We start from the raw sequence: 24,148 nt of genomic DNA, 5'->3' as shown, positions 1-24,148 counted from the left end.
ATAGCCATTCTTTTACGTCAAAAGCTGTTATACAAAGTGACAGGAAGCCAATAACACAAGGCTGAGTTTGGATTAGGGCAGAAGCAGAAACATGCAGTGGAAAATGATTTGTTAGATCCTACTTCACCAGTTGGTTCTGGGGAAAAAGAAACGAGGGAAACATATAGAACAGCAAGATTTTAGCCATGTTTACTGTCAGTTCAATGGAAAAAGGAATGACTGAGGGCTAGTAATTTCCATTAGCAGCCAAATTACAGATCTGCACCACTTTTCACTTCGACCCCACAACCCAAACACAGCTTAAGAGAATATGGAATTAATTCCATCAGCAAAAATCAACTGTTAACGTTGGACTTGATATAAAACAGCCATCTTACCTGTTGCGATCATATATGACTGGAAAAACTGGTGATTTCTCAATTATGTGCAAGAATTTCTTCAATTTCAGATCTGTCTGCCAAAAGTGTTGGTAGTAAAGAAAGCATCAAGAGGATATTATATTATTAAATTAAAATTCAACTGAAATAGAAGAAGAAATCCAAGAAAATTTTGCAAAAGGCAGCCATGAAATTAAAATTATTATAATGTACTCAAGCTACAAATAAGGAAATGAAATTAAATAACACAACTCTCATCCTTTAATTTGTTTATTGACTTGTATACAACCATCTATAAAACCATGGCATTTGGACTGACCTTGTAAAATTCCATTAGTTCATCTGCTCGGAAACTTTTGACCTACAAAAGGAAATGATGAAACAAATTCACACTTTCTTTTTCCAATGCAAAAGAAAACATATTGTATAAGACTTTTATCAGTAACATCATCTATAGACCACAATATATTGCTATCATTATAACCATACTCAAATTCTTGTGACAGTAGGAAAGGTGAGATGGATTCCAAGAAAGTTCTGAAAATTGTCAATATAATGAAATTAATAATTCATGAAGACCTCACACATCATCAGAATCAAAACTAAAAGTAATGAAAGGAATAAGGAGCAAACAGAGCAAGCAGAGATGACTGCTGAGCAGGTCACTTTGAGTGGAAATTAAGGGTGTCTTTAGTTGATGAATCAAATTTTCATAATAAAGGCCACTTATACAATAGTCATTCAAGAAATATAAACTATAAAGCAACATTAAGTGTGTGTGCACCATAAAGGAAGTGTTTGTTGATTCAGTTGGTAATTTGCATTTTTTGTTAGACTTGCTAGAAAGGAGCCTGGTCAGTTGTTTTGTAAATTCAGATCCAGAGATGGAAAATGATGTAAAGTGGACAAAAGATGAATGGAAACCGAAAGAGAACTTCTTGGTTTGAAGATTAAATACCAGTTTCTTTCTTTTTATTTTCGGTAGAAAAGAAGAGATTGAAGAGGTGCTTGCTTGGTAGCATAATCAAGTCAGATATCCAGAGATTAGGTTGGGTAAATGGACACCATTGAGGAGCGATCAGAAACGATAGCATCACAAGTTTAGTAATGGATTAATATTTTCAGGATTCATCTCCACATGTGGTGCTTGCAATTGTTGTGGTCAGTGGGGGAGGCTTGTGGAAGAAAAGTTTATCACTGGACAAGCTCCTGGAAGGATCTTCCTGCTTACATGAATCTTGATTTAAGGAAATACATTTGATTCCAAATTTTTTAGTTCTTTGTTTTGGGGGTGATAGGCTGCTACCCTTTAAGATGGTTAGAGGAGGTGGGATTTTTTGAATCGGGCTCAGTTTCTGATGGTCAGAGATCTGGTTTAAATGGGGTGAAAATGAAAAATCGCTTGGAAGAAGGCAAGTTGAAGGTTGAAGACGAGGACAACCATGGAATTTCTGGAAAAGTTCATGGGGTGGGAGTCTTTTCAGGGAGATACATCAGCCGAGACTTAAGTAGTGAGAAGTCCAAAAGGTTGGCAGGGCTTTATATGGCCTAGACAGTTTAATGGGGGAAGGTGTGCCCAAGGAGCGCGTAGACCTCATAATAGACAAGGGGTGGGGGGAAGTTGAAAAGTTTTATGGAAAAAGTGGAAATGTTGGGTCTGTTGAGTCAGAGCATTATTCTTTAGATTGGTCATTCCAAAGGGGGCCCCTTGAAGACTCAAATGACTTAGGTGAGCCTAAAGTTCCGTGGACCAATGGGGGTTTAGATATTAATAAGGGCATAATTGGTGGAACCTTTGGGTTGGTTGTAGGTATGGGCCTGGTTCAAGAAGATTGGTGGAACGTGGAAGGGAACTTTCTCCTGTAGTGGATAAGTTCAAGGATGTGAGGCAACTTCCTTCAGATCAACGTTCACAGTACCTATTGGATTGTACGGTGGAGGAGTCGATTTGGAGCACAAGGTTCAACCACCAGGAGTCTTCGTCAATTCAGGTAGATTTAGACAAGTGGGGTCTCTATTCCTTTGATTTTGACATGAGAAACTTGGAAGGAGAGTTCTCTACTAAAGAATTGGAACTTCTGCCTGCAGTTGAAATTGAAAAATCTAGTGACTGTGCTAAGGTCAATCTTGTTGTCTCTTTAACTGAGATTGAAAAGGATGGTGTGGAACCAAAAGAAGGGTGTAACTCTTTAGAGTTGGGGCCCTTATTTGAGGTGGAACTTAAAGGGGTAGTTTTTGGGAGCTTTGTTTGCTCAATAGAAGTGGTAAGGAAAGAAAGGGAAGAAAATAAGAAGAGATTGGAAAGGGAGGGTGGTTTTAAAAGTGTCAATCAAGTTATTACCAATGGGAGAAAAGGTCTAACAAGGGAGTGAAAGGTGGAGATTCTTTGGAAAAGGAGAATTTACAGGAAACAGGTGAGAGTGCATCAAAGAGTTTGTTGTTAGTAACAAGGTTGGAAGGCTTGAGGTGTGAAGTTGAGGGTGCTGAGAGAGCAAGGGAGTCTTAAAGTCTCAGATCGATTGAATATTGTCTTTGCTAGTCAAGGGCATGAAGTGCCAAAGGAAGATGCTGTTGTTAGAATGGATGTGGAACAAGGTGCTGGAAAATCTGGAGTTAAGATCAAAAGTTTATTGTAGAAACAAATACAAAACCTAGACTTCGCAACATTCTTTGAATCTGCTCCCAGTGTTTGTTTGACTATCCTGATTGCACATTCTTTGAATCTGTTCCTTTCTTCACTAGTCTTGATGTTCCCCCCTCACCTCCAGTGTTTCCCCTCCCAATTCTGGTTGATAACCCCATTCCTATATTCCAATTGTCACCAAGCCATCACCTCCTCTAGTGCAGGTTAATACTAAAGCGCCACCAATCAGGCAAGTGTATACTGTATACTCATCGAAAGAGGAACTCTTTCGCCAGTTTGTTTCTCATTTGTCATCATGTTTATTCCTAAGAATGCCAAGGAAGCCATTGCCACTTTCAATGGCACCAAGCAATGAAAGAGGAACTCTTTGCTCTTGCACATAATTTTTTTATTAATAACATGTAATTTTATTAAAATTAAATATATATATATATATACACACATACAAGTAGAAAGAGGTAAACTATCTTCACTCCCCCGCAACCAACAAAACAAGATTACAAGATTAGAAATGAGCGCAAAACAAAGAATCCCTATTCACCCCTTGCTTGCTAGCCCATCAGCAAATGAGTTAGCAGATCTCTTCACCCAACTGAATTTCTCGCACATAATCCTTCGCAAGTGGGAGCTCACCACACTCCCTCCTAGTAAGCATGTTGTAGGTGGTAAATGGACATATACTGTCAAGTACTTACCATATGACAGTTGCAACAGTTGAAGGCTCGGACAGTTGCTAAGGGTTAGTCACATGAATTGTATGGAGTGCATTATACAGAGGCTTCCTCTCCTATTGCCAAGATTGAATCAATTCGTGTGTTGATGTCTTTAGTAACTATGTATGGTTGGCCCTTTTCAATTAGACATAAAAAATGCCTTGCTACATGGTGATCTTCTTGAGCAGTTTTATATGGAGTAACCACTAGGATTTGTTGCTTAGGAGGATAGTAAGGTATGTAGACTCAAGAAGGCAATTTATGGGTTGGAACATACTTTGTGTCCTTGGTTTAGTAGATTCAATGAAGTGGTAAAAGATTTTGATATGAGGCAATGTCAAGTTGATCACTCAGTACTCAACTATGACTCTGAAGCTAGAAAGATGTTGTTGGTGGTATATGTTGATGACATTGTTATAACTAGTAGTGACAGGTTGGGGATTGATAGATTGAAGGCATTTTCTACATGATTACTTTCAAAAAAAAGATACTAGCAAATTAAAGTATTTCTTGGGAATAGAAGTTGCAAGGTCGAAGCATGGTATCAATTTGTGCCAAAGGAAAAATGTTCTTGATTTGTTGGAAAGACAAGACTATTGGGTGCCATACTAGCTAAAATGCATGTGGAGCCAAATGTCAAATTAAGCATTAATGTGGGTGAGGAATTTGATGATTCTAGAAGGTACAAAAGCTTGGTCATTAAGTTAAAATATCTAACTATTACCCGGTCAGATATCTTATTTGCAATTAGTGTACTTAGCTAATTTATGTTGAAACCTCGGGTTCCTCATTCGGATGCAATTCTTAGAGTTGTGCGATATTTGAAGTGAACTCCGGGCGGTGGGTTGTTGTACAACCCTGGAGAAGTCTTGAGGTAGGTCATATAGATATAGATTGGGCTAGTTCAATATCTAATAAAAAATCCACTACAGGGTATTGTACCTTCCTTGGAGGAAATTTAGTAACATGGAAGAGAAAGAAACAAATAGTGGTAGCAAGAAGTAGTGTTGAAGCTGAACATAGAACCATGCCACATACTGCTTGTGAGCTAGTGTGGTTGAAGAACCTCTTGTGGGAGATTGGCTACTTAGTTAACAACTCTATGAGATTATATTGCGACAACCAAGCTACATTCCACGTTTCACCTAATTCAATCTTCCATGAGAGAACAAAGCAAATAGAGGTTGATTGTCACTTCAAAAGGGAGAAGGTGCTTAATGGAGTTATAAGTACAGCACATGTACACTCAGGAAGTCGGTGAACAGATTTGTGTACATAAGGGTTGAGTCAAAGAAGAGTGGATTACATATGTAATAAGCTGGGACTATATAACATATACTCACCAGCTTGAGGGGAAGTGTTAGAGTTGACAGTTAGGGCATTCTAGTCTTTATACATTATATTATTAAGAAGTGGTTTGTCTTTTTTATTTCAGTTTAAAACTTTAAATAAGAAGTCCTATACTACCATCCATCGGCCCCATGTTTGATAGTAAATACCCATTAACATCCTATAGGCATTTCCCCTGAAGAAAATAAACTATGTCCCATGTGTTGTTCTTCAGCAGAGCATCCATCTCTTCCTACATGGCAGCTTTCCACAAGTCCTACTACTTTAATCGCATTCCTTAGAATAGAAACAAATGAGAAAGAAGCAAAGAAAGATTCATAGGCAAAGGATAAAGACTACAAAAAATATAGTTAGAAATACTATGAGCAGTGGAAGAGCACTTACCCTTATGAAGACCAATAGAAAAGGCCAAAAGGATGTACACATAAAGCAAGTGGAGGATAAACAAAAATAGGAGTCAATGGATCAATAGAATCTGCATCATCAGAAGAGACTTAAGGTGGATTATCCAAAGAAGGTTGATTTTTCCTTCATTGGTATCCCTGCAACTTACCATCACCAAAATGCTCACAAGTAGAAAAATCAACAATAGAACAGGAAGAGAAGGGGACTCAAGAAGAGACACAAAAGACTTACAAGGAAAAATTAGGAAACTAACTAGTTTTGCCCTATGCAGAAGTATCAAAGAAATAAGGAACTAACTCAAAGAAAGTAACATCAATAGAAACAAACCGCCTGCCACTTATGGGATCAAAACAACAATACCCTTTTTGGTTAGATGCATACCCCAAGAAACCACACTTGACAGACATCATGTCAAACTTGGATCTGTGGGGACCCAGGATGTGAACTAAGCAAGTACAACCAAAAATCCGAAAGGAAATAGGAAAAAAAAAAACATCATTGGAACAAAGGAGAGTAAACGGTGTTTTCAACCCAAGAACAGGAGAATGAACCCTGTTTATAAGAAACACAACTGTATGATTGTGGGTGCTATCTTATCACCCTAGCTGTTGATTGTATTCAGATACTTATTTCCTTTTAATGAAAATTTTCTTTTTACTCTTCAAAAAACATGAATAACATCACTCCAAAAACGAAGAGGCCCATGACTGCTACACATAATCTACCTAGCAACCTCAAGAATATGTGTGTTCTTGCATTTTGTCACCCTATTTTGTTGTGTAGGCACAATTACTCTAATGAATAACACAATATGAACAATTAAGACTACAAGAGCTACCTAACCCCATCAATACCCCTTCTTCTTTGACATTTTTTATCAGTAAGAATAGATTTTATTAAAATCAACTTGAAGATTACATCAAGGAGGGATTATTATCCACCCCAACAATACAAAAGTTTACATTTTTGCCCAAAACATTTGTTGTCTAATAGCCCCTTGTTTAGCTAGAGCATCCACCATCCTATTTTCTGTTCTTCTCACCCATTCAAAAGTAATAGTTAGCTCCGTTGTTATGCTTTCAATTTCTCAAAAGGTATGTCTATACATCCATGAGACAAGACCATTCAAAATTGATTTCCACTCTCTAGGATTTTCTTTCTTGTATGCACCATCAAAACCTACTAACATCTCCCCAATCTCATCTAGATAGTTAACCAATTGCCAACGACCACCACACTCTAAATTAGCCCTGTCCCTATTCATTGCCAATGAGGAGAACCATACTCCTATCAGACTTAAAAGGCTTTCCAATTCTAGCAGACCATGTATTATAAAACTAGAACTTCTATCAAATTATAATTTTATTTCCACATCACTAGGAGGAAAAATACAGATTTCTTGGACAAGCTTTGAGGAAGTTAGCACATTGGCATTTTCTTTTGCACATTTCCTTTTCTTTCTAACCAAACTTGAAAATGCTCTTGGCAGAAACACTTTAAAGTAGATTAAATTTATCAATCAAAGTCATGAAAGATAAACAAGTGCAGTAGCCTTTGTTTTTCTCAGAGTTTCATTTCAGTTGTTTGTTTGGCTTTGTATTATTTCCTGCTCCTACCTTACCATTCTAAATTAACATATATTGACGTACCAGCTGGCTCGAAGGTAAAGTCAATAGATGTGGTTCCAACTGAATTGGGAAAGGATTTCCCTTCACCCTCATTCACAATATATCATCATCGTGCCGTTGACAAATCTAGGTAACATAGGTGGCAGTAGCAGTGACTTGAGCAGGAATGAATATGGTCAATGAACTTTACAAAAAGGGAGAAATTTTTAATATGACAAAACGTGGATGGCATGACAAAGAATGAGACAACAGGTGAGGATCAAAAACAACTCTTAAACATGGAACATTTGTCAAGTAGGAAAGAACTGCCAATGGGAAAAGCAAGTACCAATAGATAGTAATTGTATGCCAGATATCGAAAGTTTGATACTTACCTGCTTCAATGGCACAAAATTTATATCTGTGGGTGGCAAAGCCTGTAAACAAATAATGTAAGTCAGTAAATACATTTATTGAACAACCCAAAAGGCTAAGATGCAAAAATGATACACAATGTTGAATGTTGCAAAAGAAATATGGCTTTAAAAGATCACAATCATCTACACAACACCCAAAAATTGGCATCCCCAATTCACCATGTTTAGCCAGAATCTAGAAGATTAAGTAATCTTTCAAATTTCCAGTTCAAGGATGTTAGGACTTTCCGATTCTTGAGTCTGGGATTAAACCAAGAGTAAAAAAGATACCAACCATCATGCATAAGTTCATAACATGAAATTTTCCTTGATCTTGGTAATTAACTGCAAAAAAAAAAGCATCTTAAGTTTGCAATAACCAGTCATATCCTATAGTTGACCATCATTATTCTATAACTTCCTGAAGTGGTGTAGCTTATTTCAGTGAAAAATCTTCACCAAAGTTGCTCTTTTTTATCTTTTAATGAAGTTTTCTGACTACTTCCAAAAAGAGGATCCTAATAGGTGGCAACCCTACATCCAGTTACAATACTTGGGCCTCATTCTATGTTTTTAAAACCAATGAAAATTTTCTTTCTCCACAACCATGAGTTCAAGGTGAATATTGAAGAGAAATAATTTAAGATTAAAGTAATTATGACAAGTCTCTAAGGTAGCAATAGCTTTCCAATGTGGAGAGCCCAAAATTGCAGTTTTTCTCTGCACACCATTACAAAATGGTTTATTTAACACCCTACAGAACATACTCAGTTGTTGGTTCTAGACCAATGAACTTTTCATAACAGCTTAATTATCATTTGACTTTTAGCGAATATGCAATTAAGTAGGACGTGAGCTCCTTTACTGTTGAATGGCATGTCAGAGTGCCTAACTTACCCTTGAATATTTCACCATATGGCTAGTTTATCCACTAAAAGACAAATCAATAAGAGATGCAGTTCAAGTAATTCAACAGTTAATGGCCCTAAAGTAAAACATCTCCCATTAAAGATGAAAGAATTTCTATTAAAATAACTAATATCTGGTTTACAGATCCAACATAAAGAAATTCCTGTATGTTGGACTGTATGTACCTTGAGTTTTCTTTGTTTTGCAATGTTGGTATACAAAAGAAGAGGAGTCAAATCTAGATATCTTGAAAAAAGTGGCATTTTCAAGCAAGTCATAAGCAAGATTTTTTTACCAGCAACACAGAATTTATTTATTGATTAGATTAAAAAAGCATATACAACAAGAAGTTACAGGCAGAAAAAGAAGCCCAAAAGAAAAGAAAAAAAAAAAACCCACTAATTACAAACCAGCCCAGAACATAGATTGTCTTTTAATCCCTTGTTTAGTTAGTCCATCAGCCATTCTGTCAAGGTTTAAATTTTCGATACAGGCTGATATGCCGGTAAGGGCGTATTGGCCTGTATCGAAGCTCGCTCACCCTTTTTTCTTTCTTCGAAACTGGTTCAGAGGGATCAGTCTAAGGCTGGTCTACCCCGTGAACCAGGTCACACCCTGATACGACCCCTGTAGGGGCGTATCGTTAAGCCAATGATATGATATGGGGCGTATCGTATCGAAATTTTGAACCTTGCATGATGTTATCTGACCTCCTAACCCATCTAATTTGAATCAACATAGCTTTAGATATCTGCTTGAAGCACCTTAGCTTCCATATTACTCCTTCCCCCTTATTCAGCCAGTTGACAACAATCTTTGAGTTCCCTTCAATAATCAGCCTGTTAATCCCCATTTCTTTAGCTTTTTCAACACCATACACTGCTGTCATCAGTTCTGGTCTCACCACATCACCATGCTGAAAAGGACCTGAGTACACGGCTAAAATATTTCCATTCTCTTCCCTTATCACCTCACCAATACCCGATGGACCAGGATTTCCCAAACAGCTACCATCAAAGTTTAATTTCTTCCATCCAGCAGCCAGAGGGGACCAGACCTCATCTGTTATAGATTTTCTAGAAGCAGTATTAGCAATTGTTCCCCATGATCTGAAGAAATATTCTGCCTTGAAATCAGCAAACAACTTTAATGTTTTCACCCAATGTGCACCCTTAGAGTCACCACTTCGATCACAGTTTCTTTGCTTCTTTCCTAGTCATAAAAAATCCTTCGATTTCTTTCTACCCAAATTGTCCAAACCACTGCTGTTCTAGTGCACCTTCCCATAATCCTGCCTCTCCTTTTAGAGCACCTGAAAGTGTGAGAACTAAATAATCCTTTCATATTAACAGGAGGAATCCAGCCGCATCCAAACAGAGAGGAAAACTACTCTCAAACATAGTTAGCAAAAGGACGGGAGATTAAAAGATGAAAGGTAGTCTCACCGTGTAGCTTACATAAGGAGCACCAGTTTGGGGACAAGCACCAATTTGGTCTTTTTTTCTGAAGAAGATCGCAGGTGTTAATGGAGCCATGGAACACTTCCCAACAGAAAGAACTGACTTTAGGAGGTATGGGCTGAAACCAGACCTCCTTGACAGTAAAAGAAGGAGAGCAGGACATAGCAACAAGGGAATTCAAGAAGGATTTGCAAGAGAAGGACCCTACTGATTGAGTGCCTAAACTCTAGAGTCTGATTTCAGATTTCTAGTAAAACCCAGATTCCAACTCAAGTTTGAAAGTGAAGAGGATGAACTAATAAAATCACTAATAAGTTTTCCCTTGAGACTGGAAAGAGCAAAGAGGGAAGGGAAAACCTCAGAAAGGGGGGAATCCCCTACTCAAATGTCCTCCCAGAATCTGATTTTCTGCACTTTTCCTCTAATTTTTTGATACATTGGTGATTTCCACAAGAGTAAGACATTGTGAAGCAGAAATTTTCTAACATGCCGCAAAAGGATGTGGCAAGCATCTTTGAACCAAGCATCTTTAGACTACCTAAGAAAAGAGGTAGGGTGATGTGGAGAGCTACGAGAGCTGATATCCTTTGGTCATTATGGGAGGAGAGAAATAACAGAATTTTCCAATGGAAAGAAAGGTCCAAGGAACAAGTAATTGATAACATACTCACTAAAGTCATTCATTGGCTGAAATCAACTGAATTATTCAAAGATCACTCGGTGGAGGACATTTTTAGAGGCTGGTCGACAGTGGCAAACCTTCTTACTGCTAAGGGTGTGGTTCAACCCCAATGGATACCATCAGCACACCAAAGGGTAAAGTTGAACTTTGATTGAAGTTCTTTGGGCAATCCAAGACCCTCGGGAGTGGGGGAGTATTTAGTGATGGGGAGGGCAGGCTAATAGCAATGTACTCTGGCCCAATAGGTATTAGTGATTCTTTAAGAGCTGAAATTATGGCCTTACTCCAAGGTCCGAGATTGGCCAAGCATTGGGATTTCCAAAATTATGAAGTTGAGGGAGATTCTAAGCTGTTAATAGGGTAGCTGCAGACAAAAAGTCTGGGGGCGTGGACTTTGATACAGCAAATGAGGAAGACTTATTGTTTAGCAAGGGAAACTGGAGTAATCTTTACTTGGACAAGGAGGTCTGCCAACAGTGTGGCTGATACTTTGGCAAAACAGGGAACTCAAAGGGAAAATCTTCTTTGGGCTGTACTGTAAATTTTGGGATAAAATATGAGGTCAACACTCATGCTGCCCTGGCTGTCTTCCAAAGTAATCTTCCTCTCTTTTTTGCTTGTCTAAAAGAACTTGGGCTGAATAACGTAGTGAAGTCTTGTGGGGGTCCCACCTGCAGCCAAAGAGAGAAGAAATGTCTGTCCAAACACAATTTGCAAAGGACCAAGAAATTAGTGAGGAATTGTTTCACCATTTGCCTTGCATATGTTTAGCTTTCTTTGAAGCACATCAAAGGTATTTATCTTTCCAAGGAAAACTTCCCAACAGAAGGCTTGAACATTAGGAGGAATAGGCTTGCTCCAAATCTCTTTCACTGGGAAAATTTCTTCCCCCTCGCCTAACTATAACAAAACTAGGTAGAAGCACAGGAAAACAAACCATATAGAGTAGATTTCCTGATTCTACTGTCATCCACCCTTGAATCCAAGAAGACTAACCCAAACTTATTTAGCAAATCTATCACAAGTTCACATTCTCTATCCCTTAAGCCCCTTCTAAAACCAAAATCCCAATTTAAACCTGAAGTGAAAAGGCTCAAAAGGCAAGCAATGGGTTTCTTTTGAAGACTAGAAAGTGAATAGAGCAAAGGGAATTGGGATTTTAAGGGTATATCACCTAACCAAACATCTTCCCAAAAAGGACTTTACTACCATTTCCCACATCAAATTTTGCAAAACTAAAGAAAATAGGAAGTACCTCATGAGAGATTACCATGACTTGCATTGCCCAAAGTTCCATGAATGCTTACTATGACTTTGTGCCACAAACTCTCCTCTTGAGGCAATCACCACAACCATTTCCAAAGTAAAGCAGCGCTCCCATGTAACAAATTTCCTAAGCTTAATCCCCCTGGCTCTTTGGTCTACACACTACCTCCCATTTCACTAAAGGATCTTTCCTTTCATCCCCTGGTTCTCATAGGAAATCTCTCATGATTTTCTCTAGCTTTCTGGCTACTTTGGTTGGGATACGAAAAGTGGGGAGAAAATAGGTTGAAAGAGTTGCAGAAATTAGGGTTTCAAGAGAGTGAAAGAAAGAAGAGAAGAAAAGAAGAAGAGGAAGAAGAAAGGGAAGTGTCAAGAGGTGTGTGATGTTCACTGTTCACACCCTCAAAAGTTCACTATATAATTGAAAATTAATATTTACAAGAAGGCCCCTATCTGGGTGCCCAAATACAGAGAGAGTACAAGAAAGGAGAAAATGACCAAAAACACCCATGTCTAACCATTCTCAACAATCCCCCTCAAGCTGAGCATATATGTCAATCATGCCTAGCTTGGAAAGGTTCTTAGCAAACTTTGGATGGTGAACACCTTTAGTGAGGCAATCAGCTAGTTGGTCTTCTGACCTTACAAAAGGAAGGAAAATCTCTCTGCTAACAATTCTTTCTCTAATAAAGTGTCTATCCACCTCAATATGCTTTGTACGATCATGTTGGACAAGATTCTGAGCAATATTTATGGCTGCTTGGTTGTCACAGTATAGTCTCATTGGAACATTTGCTTGGATGCCCATCTCAGTCAATAAGGTCTTCAACCAGAGTAGTTCAGACACTCCATGAGCCATTGCCCTGTACTCTGCCTCAGCACTAGAACGAGCAACCACAGATTGTTTCTTACTTCTCTAGGAAACCACATTGCATCCAACTAAGGCACAATAACCGGAGGTAGATCTTCTATCATCGATGGACCCTGCCCAATCAGCATCTGTGTAAGCCTCAATCTTTAGATGGTTGTGGTTGGAATACAACATCCCTTTGCCTGGGCATCCTTTCAGGTAGGCTAAAATTTTGTTAACTGCCTACATATGAGATGTCCTAGGTTCATACATATATTGGCTAACCACTCCAACAGCATAGGAAATGCCAGGTCTAGTCAAACAAAGATACAAAAGGCATCCCACCAATCTCTGATATACCCCCATGTCTGGAAGAACTTCTCCTTCAGTAGAGTTCAACTTGTGGTTGGGATCAATTGGAGTTTCTACAGGCTTACACCCTAATTTCCCAACCTAATGAAGCAAATCAAGTACATATTTCCTTTGTGACAGAAAAATCCCCTTCTTGGTTGGACCTTGCAACTTCAATGCCAAGAAAGTATCACAGATCACCAAGGTCCTTAATCTCAAATTCAAAAGCAAGGAATGACTTTAACTAAGAAATACCTATGATATCATCACCTGTCACAACAATGTCATCAACATATACTATCAACGATGTTACTCTACCATCAACTCTTCTAATAAATAAGGTGTGGTCAGCTTGACATTGAGAAAAACCAGTCTTTAAGATGGCATTCCTGAACCTATCAAACCATACTCTTGGAGACTGTTTTAGCCCATACAAAGACTTCTTTAAGCGGCACACTTTTCCATCACTGTTAGGGAAACTTACCCTAGGTGGTAAGTCCATATACACTTCCTCTTGTAAGTCCCCATAAAGGAAGGCATTCTTTACATCCATTTGATATAAAGGCCACGAGTAATGGGCTGCAAGAGACATGATCACACGAATAGAGTTCATTTTTGCAACTGGAGCAAAGGTTTCCAAATAATCAATGCCATAAGTTTGAGTGTATCCTTTGGCAACAAGCCGAGCTTTGTATCTTTCAATTGAGCCATCTGCCTTGTGCTTAACAGTATAAACCCACTTACACCCAACAAGAATCTTATCTTTAGGGCAAGGAACAACCTCCCAAGTCTAGTTCTTTATTAGGGCCTCCATTTCTTGGTTCATAGCTTCCTTCCAATTGGAGCACTACATTGCCTCTATAACACTACAAGGGATGGAAACAGAAGAAATAGCAAAAATATAGGCACAATAGGAAGAGGAGAGAGCATCATAAGACACATAGTTAGTGATAGGATACTTGCTACATGTCCTCTTCCCTTTTCGAATGGCAATAGGAAGATCAAGGTCAGAATCAATAATATGACTGTTAGGAGGTTCGAGATTACCTGAGTCTGGGGAATCAAATTGTGATGGGCATTCTGCTTCAAGAGCCACCCTCTTACTGCGCCTGATAAAAAACTGCTGTCAGGACCGAGGTCGATACACAGAAGGAGGAGGAGGAGGAGAACGAAGAGAGGGAGGAATAGAGGTATGAACAGATTTTTGTCTAACAATTTGACAAGAGACCTTGAAGATCCTTGAAGGGAATGGAGTTCGTGCAGGGAGGTCAGTGGAGGAGATCCTTGAAGATAGAAGCAAAAAATTTCCTGTTTGAAGAGATGAGAATCAAGGGGAAGGAAAGCCTAAAGGTAAGGAAAGCGAAAAAGGGTACAATATTGCTGGAAGGATTAGAAGTGATCGAGTGGCTAAGAAAGTTCATAGCTGGAGCCTGTTCACAAACTAAGCAGATAAACTGGCAGGATTTTAGTACATTAGAAGGGAGAAGATATGTTGTTGAATGTAAGAGGAATAGAAAAGGCTTCTTCATAGCTTTGGCTGATTTTTTTGGCAAAGGACGAAGGCAACTGGTGTGTCTACCAGCAGGAAAACAGAGCCAAGGATGGGGGGAAGTGACTGGTTGCTCAAACAGTTTTTAGCTCAAAGAGTAGCAAATGATAAAAAAAGCCTCCATAAGGGAGGAGAAGGCATATCTGAGCAACAACAGGGTAGAACAAGGGCCAGTGGTCATGGCAAAAACAAAAGGCCAATGCAGAATGGTGGGAGGTCTAGAGAGAGAAGAGTGGGATAGTAAGTTTGTGATACAAGCCAAGGAAAAGGTTATTGATTGGAGGAGGGTAGCTGACTTATTGGCAACCAGGTTGAAGCTGAAGAGTGTCTTCATAGTAACCCCCTTCGATAATTGTAAAGCCCTCCTAGATCCAGTAGAGAATGAATTGGAAATATCAGCTATCAATGTTCAGGCTGATTTCGGATCATTCACAGTCTTTAAATGGAATCCAACATCCAACTTCAAGGATTTATTTGTCGAAGATGGTGTGGTGGTGCATGTAATAGGCTTGCCATTTCATCTGTGGAAACAAGAAGTAGCAGAGTCTATAGCAATATTGTGTGGAGAAATCTTGAAATGAACTTTCTGGGGTGATCTTTATTCAGTAGCAATCCTACTAAGTGGTGTGAAGCCAGAAGACATTCGAGGAAGAAGAGATTAAGAAAGTTGTCTTTCTAATGGATAGATCGAAGGCTCCAGGTCCAGATGGCTTTACAATGGGTTTTTATTAAGACTGTTGGGAGGTGTTGAAAGAGGATTTAGTTGAAGTCTTTAAGGAATTTGCAGACAATCACATTATAAGCCGTGGAATTAATGCCACCCTTTTGGCCTTGATACCTAAGAAGAATGATGCCAACCACCCAAAAGATTATAGGCCTATTAGTCTAGTGACAAGCATCTATAAAATTCTGGCTAAAGTGCTCTCGTTGAGGATCAAAACAGTCCCCCCTTCTATCATTAGTGAAACCCAGGGGGCTTTCATTCAAGGGTGACAAATAACAGATCAGATCTTAATAGCGAATAAGTGTGTGGAGGAAATGAAAAGGTCTAGGAAGAGAGGTTTCATTTGTAAATTGGATCTTGAAAAGGCTTATGATTTGGTGGACTGGGAGTTTCTATTAGAGGTTATGCGAAACTGTGGATTTGGGGACAAGTGGTGTAGTTGGACTTTTGGGTGTATCAGTACTTGTCACTACTCTATTCTGGTAAATGGTATGGTGAGGAACTTTTTTCCAGCTTGCAGGGGTGTCAGGCAAGGGGATCCACTCTCACCCTTCCTTTTTACCTTAGTAGCTGATGTGATTAGTAGGATCATTACTAAGGCTGACAGTGAAGATGCCATTAGAGGTTGGAGAATAGGAAGACACCAAGTCCCCGTCACCCACCTTCAGTTTGCAGATGACCTAATGATCTTTTGTGAAGGAGGTTTTAGCGAAAAGGTAGCAAAACTAAAGGAACTAATCAAAGGATTTGAAAGTATTTCTACTTTGAGAATAAATTTGGAAAAGAGTTGCATAGTGAGTATAAATTTGGAGGTAGGGGAGGTCGAGGCTATTGCGAAGTGTCTTGAGTGTTCCACCTTTGCTTGGCCTATGTCATACTTAGGGCTTCCTTTAGGGGCAAATCCTAGGGATAATAGATTTTGGACCCCAGTGATAGAAAAGTTTGAGAAGAGATTAGCCTCATGGAAGAGGAATTATATCTCTTTAGGAGGGAGAATTACCCAAATTAGAGCTACCTTGGCTAACTTACCTACCTTTTTTTTGTCTGTTTTTAGGATACCAGTTAGGGAAGCTAGGAAACTGGAGAAGTTGATGAGAGATTTCTTATGGGAGCCGAAACAAGAAAAAAATGATCACTTGGTTAATTGGAAAATTGTGTGCAGAAGTAAAGAAGAGGGGGGTTTGGGACTTGGGAGGGTAACTAGAAAAAATCAAGCTCTGTTAGGGAAATGGTTGTGGCGATGGCCATTGGAAAGAGAGAGATTGTGGCATGAGGTGGTGGAGAGCATTCATTGGAGATCAAAGAATGGATGGAATGCTGGTGTATCAAGGAAAGCTAACCTAGCAGCACCTTGGAAGGCCATTCACAACACCCTTCCTCAATTCCTCAATTTTATCAGGTATGAAGTTTGTTTTGGCAACACTGTTCATTTTTTGGAGTATATTTGGATAGGAGACACACCTTTAAAGGATTTGTTCCCTTCACTATTTTCTGTTTCTTTGTACAAAAAAGAGGTGGTCTCAAAATTTGTCTCACCTTTGGGAACACCCTTAGATCCTACTTGGGATTTTGGGTTTCGTAGAAGACTCAGGGATGATGAAATTGAATCTCTTTCCATCTTGCTTGGTTGTCTTAATCAGGTTTTTTTGGATCCCTCCAAGCCAGATAAGAGGGTATGGACTCCTAGACCAAATGGAACCTACACTTGTGCTTCTTTCTTCAAGTCCATCTCTCAACTTTCTACTCACCAACCCTTTCCGTCAAAAGAAATTTGGTGTAGGCCAGTTCCCCAAAAAATTATGGCGTTTTGTTGGGAAGTATTCCATCGGAAAGTAAACACTCTAGATAACCTACAAAACAGAAGACCTTTCCTCTATATTTCTCCTAATTGGTGTATCCTCTGTAGATCTCACAGTGAGGATTGTTACCACCTATTAATATCTTGTCCCTTTTCTGCAGACCTTTGGGCTTGGCTACTTTCGTTGTTTGGGAATAGTTGGAGTCTACCAGCAGAAGTTCACAAGCTCTTCAGCCATTCTACCTTTTATTCGCCTACAAAAATAGGGCGAATTATGTGGAGATGTGCTCATGCTGCCTTGATTTGGACTCTTTGGGAAGAAAGGAATGTTCGAATTTTTCAAGAAAAGGAAAGGAGCAGTCAAGAATTGAAAGATTGTGTTAAATAGGGCAATACCTTGGCTGAAGACCTTGGAAATCTTTCATCAATTCTCCTTTAATGACCTCTGGAGAAATTGGTCAACAGTAGCGAGGTGTTCATCCCTAAAGGACAAATCAATTACAAGCCGGTCTCCTCCATCCGAAGGCTCACTGAAGTTGAATTTTGATGGAAGTAGCACGGGTAGTCCAGGATTATCCGGAACGGGGGGTACTTTGAGAAATGAGAAGGGAGAGATTTTGTTGCTCTACTCAGGTCCCTTGGGAATTGAGGACTCCATCAGGGCAGACTTTTAGCTGTTGTACAAGGGGTGCAATTTGCAAACCAGCTAGGGGTACTCCAAAGTGGTGGTGGGTTGGTTGAAAAATCCTGAAGAGGCTATGTGGCGTTACAAGAATGAAATGAAGAAATTTAGTTGGTTGACAAGGAATATGTTTGTCACTGTACAGTGGGTGGGGAGATCAACGAATACTTTTTCAGATGTGTTAGCTAAGCAAGGGGTAAATAAGGAAGAATTGTTTTGGGCTCAGTTGTGATTTTTGCTTTTCTTTCCTAGTTTACTTGTAAGATTCAAGGAGGGGTTGCAGCTCGCGCCTCTCCTTGGGATGTTGTATGAACTCGCTCTAAATTTGCTTCTGAATTAATAAATTTATTATCATTCATCAAAAAAAAAGTAGAGGTATGAACAAGAAGGCAGAAGGGAGTCTGATCTTCACTGGCATTCTCCCCCTAAAGAGAAGGACGAGATGATTGGGAAAAGGAAGAGGATTCCAAAAAAGTAACATCTTTAGAGACATATCTCTTTCAAGAGAGAGCATCAAAGCATCTATAGCCTTTCTGGACCGGAGAGTAACCAAGGAATACACACTTAACGGATTTAGGATCAAACTTGCGCCGAGAAGGACTCATATCATGAACAAAACAAACACAACCAAAGACCTTAAGGGGTAGATTAAAAGGAGGTTCATCAGGGAAGAGTAGTTGATGAGGAAAATGAAGGTTAAGGACCCTTGATGGGAGTCTGTTAATGAGATATACAGCTGTCTCAATAGCATCACCCCAGAAACGAGTTGTAACATGAGTTTGGAACAATAAGCCTCGAGCAACTTCAACCACATGCTTGTTTTTTCTTTCAACCACCCCATTTTGTTGTGGAGTATGACTACGTGAACTTTGGTGAATAGTGTCCCTACCTTCAAGAAATCTATGCAAGTGATGTTCAAAGTATTCCTTGGCATTATCAGATCTTATTATCTTAACTCTTTACTCAAAGTGTGCCTCGGCCATATTCATGAAGTTTTGACCAATCATAGAAACTTCATCTCTACTTTTCATCAAGTAATGCCATGTATACCGACTGTAGTCATCAACGAAGAGAATGAAATATCTGTACCCCCACATACAGGGGACAGCATATGGACCCCAAACATCAGTATGGATCAAATGGAAAGCAACATTACTTCTTTTACTGCTTGCAAAATATGTGTTTCTACATTGTTTGGATAAATGACAAACTTCACATTCAAAATTCGATTTGGACACAGAATCAAACAAGTTTGGAAACAAAAACTTGACAGAATTGACAGACATATGACCAAGGGGACAATGCCATAATTTCAAAAGACTCATTTTCTCATTGGAACAAGACCCAATCTGGCTTGACAATCCATGCTCTAAAGGTCCATCTAGGAGGTAGACTCCATCCATTTCATGCCCACTTCCAATCATCTTCCCCGTGCTCCGGTCCTTAAAAACATAATGGATGGGAAAAAAGGTCACTGAGCAATTATGGGATTTTGTTAGAGAACTAACAGACAATAAATTTTTTTGTAGCCTGGGCACATGTAGAACAAAGTCAAGAGAGTAAGTAGTATGATCACTTTGTACAGAATGATGCAATCCTTTGTACAAAATGATGACATAAATTTTTTTGGGTCGAGATGACATAAAGGCAGAATGATCACTCACAAAGGATTGCATCATGGCGGTTCTTCGGCTTTCTTCCCTTTGTACAAGAGAGTAAGTAGTAGCAAGAGAAACAATGCCTGCACTAAGAATGTGTTGTCTGGTGAAATCAAACTCTGGGTTCAAGCCGGCCAAAAAATTAAAGACTCTAGTCTCCTCTATGTACTTCTGATACTGCTCACCATCTTCAGGGTCCTTCCAAACTAGAGCTTTCAAGTGATCCATTTCTTCCCAAATAGACTGTAGAGAAGAGAAATACATAGCAACAAATATCTCCCCCTGACGCATACTGTAAGCTTCCCTCCAAAATTGATACACTCTAGTAGTATTGTTAACTTGGGAATAAGTAGCAACTACCCTATCCAAGATATCCTTGGCAGATGGAAGAAACATGTAATTTCGGGCAATATGAGGTTGCATTGAACAAATCAGCCATGACATAACAAGGGAGTTGTCCTGTTCCCACCTTGCAAATTTCGGGTCTTCAGGACTCGGCTTCACTTCCCTTCCTATAATGAATCCCAGTTTACCCCTCCCAGTAATGGTAAGTTTAGCAGACTGAGACCACTCTAAAAAATTAGTTCCATCCAGCTTAACAGTGGTTATCATACCACTGGAAATATTTGTAGTTCCCGGGAGCACATTGGGAACCATCTGAAAATCCTTGGATGATTCCATATTCTAACAAGACACCTTTTCACCAACCAAAAAGGACCCCCAATACTTTAACCGAGGTTCTAGACCCAAAAACACGTTACCCCACGGTTAAGAACCAAAGGAAGACCCAAAAAACTAGGTTGGCGGCAAAATAATGGGAGAAAAAAATCTCCCAAAAATCACACAGTGCTCAAAAAATTACGGGACCACTTCCTGTCAAGCCCAAATTGAAAAACGACCTGAATGGTCTAGGTTTTACAACAGGAAAAAATCATTAAACCTGATGTACATGGCTTGACATCAGATCTGGAATTTCTGTGATTTTTTCCTTGAAAAATCCACCAAAAATCATAGAAATTTCATATAACGACAAGAGTCATACAAAAAGTTTTCTAAAATCAGGGTGAATCAAACTGTGTTGGTTTCATAGACTGCCGCCGACACCTGTACAGACTGCTGATGTCATCCGGCAACGGTCTGATGTCAACAGTTCGCTTCTGGGTAAGAGATCAGCAAAAAACTAACTCCTAGATGTTTCTACCCGCTCTGATACCAAGTTGCAGAAATTAGGGTTTCAAGAGAGTGAAAGAAAGAAGAGAACAAAAGAAGAAGAAGAGGAAGAAGAAAGGGAAGTGTCGAGAGGTGTGTGATGTTCACTGTTCACACCCTCAAAAGTTCACTTTATAATTGAAAATTAATAATTACAAGAAGGCCCCTATCTGGGTGCCCAAATACAGAGAGAGTACAAGAAAGGAGAAGATGACCAAAAACACCCATGTCTAACCATTCTCAACAGAAAGATTTACCAAAGTCAATTTAATCAAAGCAATCCTTCCCCCCTAATGAAATAAATTGTTTCTGCCAAATTGCAATCTTCTTTGCAAATTTCTCCAAAACAGGTTTCCTGAAAAATTCAGACTTTGGGTTTCCACCTACGGACAAACCTTGTATAGGTTTCCCTACTTTTCCCTTTCTTTCCCTACCTTTTCCTTCAAACCAAACATAGCCTAAAGGTCAAGAAACTAGATGACACCCAAGCAGTCAGCCAGTGCTTCTAACTCCTCTTGTAAGTTCACCCCAGCCAAAAAGCTCTTCCCCAAGTTTATTCTTAATCCAGAGCAACACTCAAAACCAAAAATGACCTCTTTTAAATTTCTCCACCAATTCTCAAATCCTTCCTCAGAGAAATGATAATGTCATTTGCAAGGAGTAAATGTGTCACAATCCCTTCTTGCCTCCCCACTCTTCATCCCCTTAGGAGATTACTCTCATCTACTTTTGAGATCATTCTACTTAGCACATCAGCCACCATAGTGAAGAGGAAAGGAAAGAGAGGGTTCCCTTGCCTCAAACCCCTCTTTGTTGGAAAGAAATATCTTGAAACTAAATTAATCAGAATAGAATAGTGACAAGAATTGATGCATCCTCTAATCCATTCAAAAAATCACAAGCCTTCTCCAAACCAAGTTTGCAGATTATACCTTTTTCTCCTCTTTTCCTCTACACATTCATTTGCAATCATTTTTTTTTATCAGCAACACAGAAATGATTTCATTAATAAAAAATAGGCACGAGTACAACAAGAGGTTGTGAAAAAAGAAGAAAAGAACAGCTATGGAAAAACTGACCCCTCCCAGATATTACAACCAGAATTTGGTCTATTATTTGTCTCCCCTAGACAAAAACTCCTTGGTTTTTTGAAATCACAAGCTGCAACACCTTGCTCAATCTCTTGGAAAGGACCCTTGCTAAGATTTTATAAAGGCTTCCCACCAAACTTACTAGTTTGTATTTTGTAATCCTTTGGGTGTAAAACTTCTTTTTTCTTAGGAATTACTACAATAAAAGTGGCATTAGCATTCTACTTCACCTTTAACCCATAATTCATTGAAGGCTTCCAACAAATCATCTTTGATTATCTCCCAGCATTTCTGGTAGAAAGCCAAAGTGAAACCATTTGGCCCTGGAGCTTTTGAATTATCCACTAAGAAAAGTACTTCTTTTATCTCCTACATGAATCTACCTTCCAATGGTTCCTTTTGGGATAGAGACAATATGGCCCAAACGAGCTCAAGTAAAATATCTCTTTGGTCCTCATTTCTTCCATATATGCATTTAAAATTATTCACAAAGACTCACAATATCCTCTTCCCTGTTAATATTTTTCCCTCAAACTCCACACTATGGATGAAGTTTTATTTTCTTTTGCTAGAGAGTGAAAAAATCTAGTATTTCCATTACCCTTTAAAAGCCATCAACACCGTGATTTTTGTCTCCAAGATATTTCCTCCTTCCTCAAGAGATCTTCCAACTCTCTTTTTAAAACCCATCTTTCTTTCCTTTCCTATTCTGATAAGATTCTCAAGGACCCCTTCTCATATAACTCTACTCTTTATGAATCCAACTCTTCTTATCCTCTACCCTCCCAAAATTTTCTTTACTCCACACATTTATCCTCTCTTTTAGTCTCTTTAGCTTTATGACAAATATCACTTCCTTTTTTTCTCACAAAGATTCCACTTTCCTCCCACCACTCCTTAATTTTCACTAGAAATTAGGGGTCTTCCTGTTAGACAGTGTATGCCCTTAGCTCCAATCAAACTGATGTACATGAACATTTATTTGTAAATGAATAAAGTACATTGGTGTTTCATGTTTATATTGGTATGTTTTCTGTGTATTACCCCTTAAACTGGACACTTATGAGACACATGTAAGTTCAAAATGTTCTCAGCCATTGGCTAGACTTGGGGAGTTTATCCTGACAAGGTTGACACAGGTGTGCTATCAAATAGTTGGTCAGCTGCTAGGGTTAGACCCAAAGCACAAGCAATGGGTGTTTGGAAAAAAAACAGAACCCAGACCAATTTCCAGTTATGCCCTGGACCTTGGAGATAGATGGGCAAAACTGGAAAGTTACACATAACCCCATACTTGGTTATGATACTGCACCAAGTAGTGGACCGAGTTGCCTTTGATGTGCCAACCAGTGAGATCCATCAAAGGTCAAATATCTGGGCATGTTGGGGCAATTTGGGAAATTACTTGAGTGGGTGATCATAGTGATAGTATCGACCCTTTTGTTGGACAAAGTGAATATCAGAGTTTACACTCTCTCTGATGGAAACCTAAACTGTCGGTAGTGGATTTCACATGTGTTTGAAATCTGGTTTGCAAAATATATTTATATATTATATTATTATTTTATAAAAAATGTTTGCAAAAGGTTTTAATCCTGGGATCCATCTAAGCAAAGAGTGTGACACTACACCTTGCAACCAGGGAAGATGTCCTTCCTTGTCAAACAGTGTTCTAATGATTATGGGCCCAGAGGTTAAGTGTAAGAGACCATTACAAGGCTAACTACCTAATGGGCTTTATCTCACATAACTCCATTATCCTTGGGTTTTCATAGGGTGGCTGAATCCAATTATCATTTAGGTGTAAATGTTGGGCCCAGACTGAGCCCATGCTGGTTGGCTCAGGGGTTCACTGCCCTAAGTAGTGAATTCGGCCCAATCTCTTTTAGAGGTGGGGTTGAACCCTCATGGAGTCGTGTGAGACCTTTGTGGGGTCCCACGGCATACATTATTAGGCCCAAAGTGGCCATGCAACACTAGGGGACGTGAGCCTTTAAGAGAAATGGTCCTAAGGCCCACTACTAATATGATTAGCTAAGTTGTCACATGACAACTGATTTGGGCCAAAAACTTGGTTTGGATCTAGGTATGGAGCATCTATCCTCTCAAGAGTACAATGTTTATCAAAAGAAAGGTTCTAATCCAAATCAGATTTGGATCACCTCCTAATCTAATTAGGAGTTTTGCTCCATAAAGAGATAAAGAGAGAAAAGGGCGAACTAGACTAGATCTCTCTTCATTCTTGTTCTCTCTTGTTCTCTCGTCTCTCAAGAAACCCATCACAACCTAGCCTTTTCAAGACTAGATCTCTCTTCATTCTTGTTCTCTCTTGTTCTCTCTTGTTCTCTCGTCTCTCAAGAAACCCATCACAACCTAGCCTTTTCAAGAACTAGTTTCTATCAGTTTT

General features: G+C 39.2%; 1 protein-coding gene across 4 annotated transcripts in view; it reads right to left on the bottom strand.

The window, feature by feature from the left end:
• Positions 1–24,148, bottom strand: part of LOC104600545 (phenylalanine--tRNA ligase beta subunit, cytoplasmic-like) — a 96,896-nt gene that overhangs the window by 36,138 nt on the left and 36,610 nt on the right. For all 4 annotated transcript variants that reach the window (XM_088902044.1, XM_010263557.3, XM_010263547.3 and 1 more), the window contains exons 7-9: positions 7,492–7,533; positions 697–738; positions 378–454 (exon numbers count right to left, since the gene is read on the bottom strand). In XM_088902044.1, coding sequence (XP_088758170.1) covers positions 378–454; positions 697–738; positions 7,492–7,533 — 161 coding nt within the window. The remainder of the gene's footprint in view (positions 1–377; positions 455–696; positions 739–7,491; positions 7,534–24,148) is intronic.

Source organism: Nelumbo nucifera, chromosome 3, assembly GCF_055504915.1.
Source record: "Nelumbo nucifera cultivar China Antique chromosome 3, China Antique-T2T, whole genome shotgun sequence".
Classification (NCBI taxonomy): Eukaryota; Viridiplantae; Streptophyta; class Magnoliopsida; order Proteales; family Nelumbonaceae; genus Nelumbo; species Nelumbo nucifera.
This window is presented reverse-complemented; position numbering and strand designations above follow the sequence as displayed.